This window comes from Berghia stephanieae, chromosome 4, assembly GCF_034508935.2.
Source record: "Berghia stephanieae isolate SIO BIC M18660-M18661 chromosome 4, UCSD_Bste_1.3, whole genome shotgun sequence".
NCBI lineage: Eukaryota > Metazoa > Mollusca > Gastropoda > Nudibranchia > Aeolidiidae > Berghia > Berghia stephanieae.
This window is the reverse complement of record NC_088363.1, coordinates 8430630-8442250: the sequence shown is the minus strand read 5'-3', so window position 1 is coordinate 8442250 and position 11621 is coordinate 8430630. Positions and strand designations below refer to the sequence as shown.

The window sequence follows — 11621 nt, the reverse complement described above, 5'->3', positions numbered from 1 at the left end:
GAGAGAGAGAGAGAGAGAGAGAGAGAGGGGGTTAAGAAACAAACTTTACCTGTGAGGCCTGAACAGGTAGATACGTAAGTCCTGTGAGAATCTATCTCGATAGTATTGCGATCGGTCTCGTCTTGTCCCCGTTGTCGTAAAGCTGGGCGTGGGGGGTAAGGAAAAATTGTGTGGTGAGAGGGGAAGGCGGATATGAAAGAGGGGAGGGGGGGGGGGGGGCAGATCTACACCGCACCGGTGAGGCCAGCGTGAAGTCTCATTATCGTCAACTTTGAGGGGCGGACCAGGTATATCTGTCAGATCGTGCTGTTATTCTGTTCGAGTGGATTTCCCAATTATCAATCAACACATTATTGGACATGATCTTTACACAACAATTTCGTAGGATGTTCTGGTAGTGTGCTGGGTATTGGTTGAGTAATTGATTTTGTTGTTGTGATTGGTTCTAATGGAAGTGTGTTTACGTAGTTAGGTTCGAGTGATTTGTTTATGTGTTTTTTTTTTTTTATCTACTTGCGCATAATAATAATATTATAAGCAGGTCTGATAACCGAACGCAATTATGGGCCAGATTTAACATTGTTATAATGGACAATATTTTGTTGTTGTTGTTGTTGTTGTTATTGTTGTTGTTGGTTTGAGAGTATTTCCATTACAGCAACGAACCCATACTGCCGTACTCTTGAAAAACCCATATTTTTAAAAATTTTGGCTAGAAAACTCGTCCTTCAAATATCGATCGATTTAAATGACTCTCATCTTGGCAACAACAAAAAAAAACCTCGCAAATCCGGGACTTCGGCGAAGTCCTTAAAATCATGTAGTCTTGATTCAACTTTCATTTTCAATTAATAAGTTTTAGTGACTTAGAGATGCTCATGAAATTCTGAAATTGTAGTCAAAATGCCGTAATTCTACGTATTGAAAATAAATAGTAGGCGGGACTTTAATGATAATACAAACGATTTTTACGATGTGAAAAGTCATCACTATATTGACTCTCTCATGAAAATAAAACATCAACACGTATTTAAACTTTCGGCCAGAAAACTCGTCCTTCAAAAACCGATCAATTCAATTTGACTTTCATCTTGACTAAAGCGCTCAAACCTGGGACTTCCGCAAGGTCCCATGTTTGATGAATGAGTTGATTTAGCCCAGAATGAGAGTTACAATTTTTAATACGATCAGATATTTTGAAGGACTGAGTTAAGTATCTTGGATCGAATGAAAATTTTTGAAATATACGTGTGTTTACAGAGTACGACATCATAACTTTTATTATCCATAACAATTATAAACTTCCATGTTTGATTTTCACGTAGGTATAAGGTTAGGTCATCATGTAGAATACTATTAAAATAGATTCAAATTAAGCGTATTTCTATGTTAAATACCTACTGTTGTTTTATGGAGAAAATTTTAGATAATAGGGCAGAAAAGTCGTGACGTCACACCTTCTACTCTTCTGGTTCCAAACTCTTGGGAAGTGTGTATGTAACAAGTCCTTTGGAGGACTAATAATAAATAGGTTACATATTATTGAATCATAACGTGGTATAACTATTTTTAGTAGCAGGAGGTATAGGCAGATTCTTAAGATTACGGGATGTAAAAGACCGCGAGGATGGATAATCTTTATTGACGACCAGAGTTAGACTGGAAAAGAAAATGCCATCAATCTGTAAAGAGAAGATCAATAACAAACAATGTAAATTATAAATTTTAATCGAGCTTTTTATATAGCGCAATATCCACTATACGTGCTCAAAGCTGTCTAAAAAGAAAAGAAATATACCAAAAAAAACAAAAAAAAAAACAAAAAGCTAAGGGACATCAACTTCGTTCCATCTATAAAATATAACCACCGACCTTTACAAGGTATCATATAGGGATGTACTACATAATAAAATTTGAAACAAAATTTAAAACGGCTATAATTACAAAATTTTGAATTCAAGTATAGGTAGTTTGAGACACTAATAACTAGGTCAGAAAATTATAATTAATAATTAATAAATAAATGTAGCCATCCCTTAAACGTGCTCAGAGCGCTTACAAGGGGTGCCTGGCCAACAGCAACTTTAACATTAGACGAATATAGCCTTTAGGCGATATTACAATTTTTTTTCGGGACAGAAAACGCTGTTATCTGCGTTATTCATTTACACTGAGGACGGTGGAGAAATGTGAGTAAAGAGCTTTTTCAAGGACTCAACTGTGCGCCGCGTGAGGCTCGAACCCAGGACCTTCCATCTGAAAGCGAGTGTCATACCACAAGACCACATAGACCACCTCGATAATATAATGCCTCAAATTACATTCTTGGTTCCAAATTTTGTATATTTTTTTCCGTTTTAAATTTGTTTCAAATTTTGGAATATGGTCGCCCCTACACCATACCTTGTAAAGACCGGTAGTAACTAAATATAGATAGAAGAAGGTGACGTCACTTTAGTAAAATTTTGAGCTGTTTTATAGACAATATCCACTAAACGTGTCAAAGCGCGACGAACAGCAACCATAGCTGTAGATGGGAAATGACCCTGTTAGGCGATTTTACAATTTTTTCCCAAAAGACACACTATAACGGCCAATTACTCTGTTTAACATGAACGTGAGAGATGTGATAAATAGCCGTTTTAAGGTCAACTATGCGCAGAAGGCCGAACCGACCTTTCAATCTAAAACGAGTGTCATACACAGGCAACTTCATCATCTTGTTGTTGTTTGTTGTTGTTTTGTTTGTTTTATTTTTTTTTTTTTTTGGACAATCATTTTCATGATTATATATTACCGTACCATACTTAATTCTCTCAGCACCAGGAGGCGAATAGGGCCTAGAACAGTTTCCCTCCATTTGCTTCAGTCTCTTGTTTTCGTTCTTGCTTGCTGCATGCTAGGAGTATAAAATGCCAACATCCTTTATCTGTCCCTCTCGACCATTCTGCGGCGCCATGTTGTTTTGGGGATTCCTTTTCTATGATTAGTTCTCATTAAATTATATCCATTTAAGTATAACCGTTTCAGGTCACAATTGTTTTTGTTTTTTTTGTGTGTGTGTTGGTTGTGTGCGTGTTACATCCGGATGTTGCGAGTATTTTACCCAAACGCATAGCATCATTCATAAGATTGCCCTTTCCATCCGAACACTCTGCCAATGCAGTACAACCAGTGGTCACACATAGTTTTGAGTGTGGGTTGTGTGTTACATCCGAATATTGCGAGTATTTTACCCAAACGCATAGCATCATTTATAAGATTCCCCATACCATCAGAACACTCTGCCAGTACAACCAGTGGTCACATATAGTTATTGTGTGTTTGTTCATTACATCCGGAAGTTGCGAGTATTTTACCCAAACGCATAACATCATTTATAAGATTGCCCATACCAACCGAGCACTCTGCCAGTACAACAAGTGGTCACACATCGTTTTGTGTGTTGCGAGTATTTTACCCAAACGCATAACATCATTTATAAGATTGCCCAACCAACGACCTTCATACAGTGGTCACACATGTTTGTGTGCGTATTTTACCCAATGCAAGCATCATTTAAGATTGCCCATACCAACCGAAGCACTCTCCAGTACAAGTGCACACATCGTTTTGTGTGTGCGAGTATTTACCCAAAGCTAGCATTTATAAATTGCCATACACCGAGCACTCTGCAGTACTTCAACCGTGATGCAATACGGCCCATCATTCCTTAATTGCACTGGTTTACAAACTCAAACACACCTGCGTTTGTCCAAGGAAGGTAAACAGGAACGTGTAAACTGTGCAGAAACTTTCGATAATAACTTATAAACTTACCTGTTATCCTTTTAAGTGGGTTCATCAATGCTTCCTTATAGATGAAGTTGGGCTAAAGAGAGACACAGATAGAGAGAGAGAGAGAGAGAGAGAGAGAGAGAGAGAGAGAGAGAGAGAGAGTGAGATTAGGGAAAGGGGGGGGGGCGCTAGGGAGGTAGAGAGTTAGAGAGAGTGAAAGAGAGAGAGGGAGAGAGAGAGAGAGAGAGAAGGGGGGGGGGGGCGCAGATAGGAAACCTTTGAAGAGAGATATATAGAATGATAGATAGATAGATAGATAGATAGATAGATAGATAGATAGATAGATAGATAGATAGATAGATAGATAGATAGATAGATAGATAGATAGATAGATAGATAGAGAAGATAGAGAGATAGATATAGATACATAGGTAGATGGACAAATCGAGATTATAGATAGAAAGAGAGAGAGAGAGAGAGAGAGAGAGAGAGAGAGAGAGAGAGAGAGAGAGTTTTATCGTTATCATAGCCACAATTTATATCATCTCTACGACTTTTGCAGGTATCTTGTGTCAGTTTATTAGATAACCGATAGCTAAACACCACGACAGAGAGTAATAAATTCGGGTTTATTTATAGAACCAAAGGAGTTGAGCGGCAGGCGCACCGTTCATTCTGTATGGAATAAAAATTAAAATGCGTTTACGATGTAATTATAGACTGTCTTTCTTTGAAAAAAAAAAACACATTCATTTTTTGGATTTTTTTTTTTTTTTTTTTTTTGGCGAGAATTTTTGTTCTTCATATATCGCCCGCTCAAAATGACTCGCTTTGTCAAAAATTCTCAAACCCTCTTCTTGTTGTTATTGTTTGTTATTGTTGATGTTTTGCTGTTATTGATGTTGTTGTATGTTGTTGTTTGTTGTTGCTGCTGTTTTTATTTTTGTTGTTGTTGTTGCTGTTTGTTGTTGTTGTTGTTGTTCTTCTTCTTCTTCTTCTTCTTCTTCTTCTTCTTCTTCTTCTTCTTCTTCTTCTTCTTCTTCTTCTTCTTCTTCTTCTTCTTCTTCTTCTTCTTCTTCTTCTTCTACTACTACTACTACTACTACTACTACTACTACTACTACTACTACTATACTACTACTACTACTACTACTACTACTTCTTTTCTACTTCTACTCCCCCACCTCCTCCTCCTCCTCCTCCTCCTCCTCCTCCTCCTTTTCTTCTTCTTCTTCTTCTCCTCTTCTTCTTCTTCTTCTCCTTTCTTCTTTTCTTTTTTTAAAAAAGAAAATAATTACTTGAATAGACTTCACAAAACCCCAGGGATGAACGATTATTCAAGAATGAAACACGCTCAACAGATTCATACAGAAGAATATAATCTTTAATTCCTATGTTTATTAATAGCAGATGAAAGGGAATTATAATACAATCTTTTATAAGTCCAATACTTTCGACCTATGAGTTTCGCTTTCAACCAAAGCTGTTACATTTCATTCTATCTTTTATACAGTTAACTACCGTACACTGGAAAAACACGTATTTAATAAATTTGGCCAGAAAAACTCGTCCTTCATATATCGATCGATTAAATTGACCCTCATCTTAACAAAAACTATCAAACCTGGGACCTTTCGAGGTCTTTAATAAACTCCCAGGTTTGAGAGTTTTTTGTCAATACGAAAGTCATTTTAATCGATCGATATTTGAAGGATAGGTTTTCTGGCCAAAATTTTAAATACGTTTCTTTCCAGAGTACAACAGATAGGTTAACCCTTTCCCTACCAGGCAATTTCAGAATTTCCCCCAAAGCTTCACACCCACCCAACACAAAACAGACATTTCTTACTCAAACAGAAAAGCAACAAATACATTCTATACATACTATTGTTGGACAATATGAACTCTATTACAAAATGTCAAGTTTTTATAGCTATAGCAAAATAAAAAATGAAATCTGTATGAGAAAAGTGACGGCTGCATCGTAACAAATATGACGAATTTCCAATAGGTGGTACGGAGAGGGTTAAAAGAAAACGCTTTGATGAAGATCAAAACAACAAATTATTATTTGTATCCGTGTGATTTTAGATTGGGTGGGTTTACCACGCATAGCCGGTGTCCTTGTGTACGGTTGGGTGATTGGCGCCGAATGGTGTGGAATAAATGGACCTATTAGATCTAGAATATCTTGGAATACAATGGGTGGAGGGGGTGGAGGGAGGGGGGGGGGGTGAAAGGCCTCCAAGATCGCTGGACCCAAGTATCGATGAGATTAGATATGGAGATAATTGCTAATACAAGCACGGGGGTCTTTTGTCCTTATCCCGGTCATTTTTTTTTGCCTTTGGATGTATGTATTAGCGTGTGTGTGTGTGTGTGTGTGTGTGTGTTTGTGTGTGTGTGTGTGTGTATTGATTGTACGCGTTTAATAAAAAATACTCACCAGTTCTGCCCGCTAGATTAATCTTACAAGCACGGGGGTCTTTTGTCCTTATCCAGGTCCTTTTTTTTTCGTTTGGATGTATGTATTAGCGTGTGTGTGTGTGTGTGTGTGTGTGTGTGTGTGTGTGTGTATTGATTGTACGCGTTTAATAAAAAATACTCACCATTAATCTTACAACCCCTCTTCTCCCCCCCCCCTCACCCCCTCCCCCCGGTAATGAGTTTGCGCCATGGATAGATCGTCATTACAGAGTAGTGTGAACTCCTTTAGACGCTGCTGCCTTCGGACTGGAAGGTTCAGGGTTAGTTCGAGTTCCACTCTGAGTGGTGTATAGTTGTTGAGTCCTTGGAAAATGTCTCTTTATTCACATTCTCTCACTGTACTCGGGTGTGAAATGAGTATCTGGTCTCTGTCGGAAAATAAAACAAACTGTTATAATATCTCCTCCCAGGGGTAATGTATCGTCCTACATGTTAAGTGTTGCTGTTGGCTAGGGGCACTTTGTAATCGTTAAAAGAATGTTTACTGGGTATTCAGCCACACGAATGCTCATTTTTTCTGTTTTAGTATAATTTTTTAATGCTATTTCTTGCACTATTTAAATCTTCACCAAACCCATATTTTTACCTTTATACTTTCAGAGTAGGGCTTCCACACTAACATAGAGTATAATATTATCTAGTCCTTTTACTGTTTGTTCAACGTTGTTTGAATAATGTTTGAGCGTGACTTTCCATCCCTGCTTCACCCCGAAGGAATGGGGTATCGTCTACGGATTATACAAATGATGTAACCAGTTTTACCCCACTCTGAACAAAAACAAAACACGTATTTAAAATTTGGGCTAGAAAAACTCGTCTTTCAAATATCAACCGATTAAAATGACACTCATCTTGGTATTTAAAAAAAAAACTCTTAAACCTGAGACTTCACAGAAGTGATGATCAAAGTTTATACCTACCTCCGTAAATATCAAACATGATAAAAACTTTAATGCCGTATTCCGGAAATTCACTTATTTAAAATTTTGTCCAGAAAACTCGTCCTTCAACTATCGATTGATTAAAATGAAAATGACCCTCATCTTGTCAAAAAAACAATTCTGAATCTTTGGACTTTGATAAATTCCCAGATTTGAGAGTTTTTATCAAGACAAGGGTCATTTTAATAATCAATTGATATTTGGATGACGAGTTTTATGACCAAAATTTTAAATACATGTTTTTATTTCTAGATTAAAGTGAGTAACGAATGTGATTGCATTCAAATTCGACGTAAGAGGAGTGTTTGGACAATTTCTGGATTATATTATGTGGTTAAGTATTATTATTATTATTATTATTATTATTATTATTATTATTATTATTATTATTATTATTATTATTATTATTATTATTAGGATTTGTGTGACTTGCCTTGTCACAAAATTCGAGCAAGGACAGTGATCGAGCAAAATCCCCCCCCCCCCCCCAAAAAAAAAAAAGAGAGAAAGAAAACAAAACAAACAAAAAACCGCAATTATTGTTGGTTAATTTCGCTTGACCTCTGAACTTGTTTACATTTCTGATAAAACAAGGGAGGTTGTTTATGGTTGTAAAAAGAACACAAATGTTTGATCCGAAACAATATATTATGTGACTAATGATAATGGCTCGATTGAAAGAAAGGGAGAATATAGACTATAGGGGATATTATTATAGATAATTCCCATTGTTGACGCGGTCTTGAATGAGCAAGGGAGTTCAGAATGACGGAGTCTGAATTAAGCTACGTCACAAGTGAAGTGAAACTGTCTGTGAAGCCTCGAAAGAACAACCCTGGTGTGACGTCACGATCTCGGAAATATTATGGCGGGAACAGGAATCATGGGATACCAGGATTCTGGTGAGTTTTTTTCCCCTTTGTACATTCTGTTATTCTCTATCTATAATCTCTCTCTCTCTCTCTCTCTCTCTCTCTCTCTCTCTCTCTCTCTCTCTTTCTCTCTCTCTCTCTCTCTCTTTCTCTCTCTCTCTCTCTCTCTCTCTCTTTCTCTTTCTCTCTCTATCTCTCTTTCTCTCTCTCTCTTGCTCTCTCCCTGTCTCTCATTGACTCTATCTCTCTCTCTCTCTCTCTCTCTCTCTCTCTCTCTCTCTCTCTTTTCTTATTATTATTATTATATTATTATTATTATTATTATTATTATATCATTATTATTATTTATTATCATTATTATTATTATTATTATTATTATTATTATTATTATTATTATTATTATTATTATTATTATTATTATTATTATTATCGTTTACACCAAAGAATGCAAAGAATAATGTGAGCAAAGTACTCAATTTTATGCAGCTCACAGCGGGCTCTAACCAGAGACGAGACGTACATCTAGCTCAAAAATAGAGAATTTTTTTTTTTTTTTTTTTTTTTTTTTTTTGTGTCTGATTATTGTCTTGGTCACAGTTTAATCTTGATAAAAAAAAATCGGGCGTGGTCATGAAAAGACTCTTGGCTTTTATTATGTGAAATGAAACTGTCGCTCCAAAGAGCAATCAAGTCAGCGTACACTATTCTACCGTACTCTGGAAAAAAACATATTTGAAAATTTGGCCAGAAAACTCGTCCTTCAAATATCGATCGATTTAAATGACCCTCATCTTGGCAAAAACTCTCAAACCTGGGACTTCGCGAAGTCCCAGGTTTGATAGTTATTTTGCCAAGATGAGGGTCATTTAAATCGATCGATATTTGAAGGACGAGTTTTATGGCCAAATTTTCAAATATGGGTTTTTCTAGAATACAGCAGTATTATTGTAGATAATCAATGAACTATGACAGAGTGAGGATTTCAAAAGGTTGCTTTGACATATCATTTTATTCAAAACCTTTTTTACTTTATTTCTTATTTCGTTTCCATTCTTGACAACACCTTTCACTGTTCTATTGTTAAAGAAATTTGTTGAATTACGCACCGTTTAGCCAGGAATAATAGGATCGATGACGCATAACAAAATCATTTCAATTTCACTTAATTTATTAAAGCATTGCTAATTCTAATTGTTTGTGCGTGTGTGTGTGTGTGTGTGTGTGTTTGTGTGTGTGTGTGTGTGTGTGTGTGATTTCTTTGGATCGGAACCATAGCTTTCTAGAGAGAAGCTATGGTTGCAATACAACAATAACAAACAAATAAACAAACAGATACCACCATATATTGATGCTATGCGTTCAGTCAAAAAGCTCACAACATCCACCAGCCAGATATAATAATGTACCAACACACACTTTGTGTAACCTTGAATGTTTATATCGTGTTATTGATTTGAAATTTGGTGAAAACAAACAGCTGAGTGACATCAATTTCGTTACTCCCATAATATGTTACAGTGAATGGTATAATCAGTCGGACGGTGAAAAGGTTTGAACCGAGATATTGCCAAGCTAAGTGAGAAGGTCAATTAAAAATAAAATCCAAAATGAGTTCTTGTCATAAATGATTAAATCAACCCTTTTTGTACATCTTCGGGAAATATCAAAGCTTAATTTCACTTCAAGATAAATATTTTATATACAGCTAGTCAAGTTGAAAAAGTATGAAATTTGAGAAAAGTTGCTGGATATCTTTCCAATACATCTGACCATAACTTCATGAAAAATAACCCGATTTACTTCAAATAAAGATTAAAATAATCTGGTGAGGATATTCTTTCAGAAAATGCAAGTAAAATACAAGTCCAAAAAAAAATTCACCCTACGACTGATTATGTCATGCACTGACACATATATGACAGCAGGATGGACACGGGGTCCCGATAGCTCAATTATCTTCTCCCTGATTTGTCACAGTGTTTGTATTGAGTAGTTGGATATGTAAGATCTGGCGGAAAGTATTTCAATTTCAATTTACTAGCGTCCTATCCAAAGGGTGATCAATGTTACAATTAATTCCAATCAAAATTCTATTTCATCAGAATTACTACGAATCTTGCAATTTTCGCAGTGAGATAAAAAATATTCATTCGCCCCGATGTTTTCAAATCTCCGATCTTAAGACAAAAAGTCGCTTTTCGGTAACAAAAAAACAAACAAACAAAACAAACCAACACAATGAATTTTACAACAAGGCAAAAAGAAAAAAAAAAGAAAAGAAAAAGAAAAGAAAAACAACCCTCCCCCCAAATAACAAACAAAAATAACAAAAACAAACAACAAACAAACAGGAACAAAAGAACACGCAACAACCCCGAACCACCTATCCCTATAGATAGTATGCAGATGACGTCACTCAGGCCTTTGTGAGTTGTTCTCACTAAACTGTATTAACCAGACTATAAAAGTTCATGGTTACACAGAGTTTGTGTGTTGGTCCGTTATACTTCCGGATGGCAATGTTGTGAACTCCTTGGCCAAGCGCATTCTATCTATACTGCCGTTGTTTAAAAAAAAAAAAAAACAACACACACACACAGTAAATGCAATGGTAACCAAATAGCACATACTGTGGTCTTCAGTAAAACGGCAGTACCTATAGCTTTAATCTATCGAGTTGTATATCATATCTTTGTATTAAAACATTTATTTATCGATTTAGTGTCACTCAACCCAGATAGAAAAATACGCGCTCGACTCAAGAGTACACAGCGTCATCCGCTCAAGATGACCCAATTAACGAGATGCGACCCTTTGTCGTAAAGATGACAACACTGATCCCAATCTCGATTAAACAGTTTACTCCAGAAAAACAAGATTTAAAAATTTGGCCAAAAAAACAACAACTCGTCCTTCAAATTATATCGATCGTTCTGAATGACCCTCAACTTTGGCAAAAACCCTCAAACTTGTTAACCTCGCGAGGTCTTTAATAAAGAGCCAGATTTGAGAGCTTTTGCCAAGATGAGGGTCATTTAAATCGATCGATTCTTGAAGGACGAGTATTCTGGCCAAAATTTACGCGACTGTCCAGAGTACGACAGTTAAGAGGTTAAGAGGCTTGGGGCAGCGTGGCTCAGCGGTACGGTCTCTGCTTCGTACCCGAAAGGTACCTAGTTCGATCACCCGCCGCTGCACTGTGTGGCCTTAAGCAAGTAACATCGCCATTTGCGGCGCTGCACTGCGGCGGACCCCTAGGTTATTCCAGTCTTCCCTTGGAATAGATCCTAAAGACACATTTCCCCTTCGGGACGAATTAAGGGAATTTTATTTATTTTATTTTTAAACATCAGTTTCCAGTTTCCAGCATTTGGTTGACATCAATTTGATACCATATAGAGAGAGTTTGTCACATATGACTTAAATCGAATCAGTTCAAATACTTGGCCGAAATTTGTCCTATCAATATTTGTTTTATATCGAACAGTTTCTTTTTTTTTTTTTTCAAAGGTCTCCATTTACAGTAACAAGACTTTTCTAACTA

At 36.5% G+C, this 11621-nt stretch overlaps 1 protein-coding gene across 3 annotated transcripts in view; it reads left to right on the top strand.

Annotated features, from left to right (window-relative positions):
- Positions 1 to 258: 258 nt before the first annotated feature.
- Positions 259 to 11621, top strand: part of LOC144969983 (ATP-binding cassette sub-family C member 4-like) — a 63908-nt gene continuing 52545 nt past the window's right edge. The window contains exons 1-2 of one of the 3 annotated variants that reach the window (XM_078909105.1): positions 259 to 394; positions 7623 to 8107. In XM_078909105.1, the coding sequence (XP_078765231.1) occupies positions 7971 to 8107 (137 nt within the window). In that variant the 5' untranslated portion in view covers positions 259 to 394; positions 7623 to 7970. Of the gene's footprint in view, positions 395 to 423; positions 479 to 7622; positions 8108 to 11621 lie in introns of those variants that run through there. The other 2 variants (XM_078909107.1, XM_078909106.1) reach the window with 2 other exon arrangements.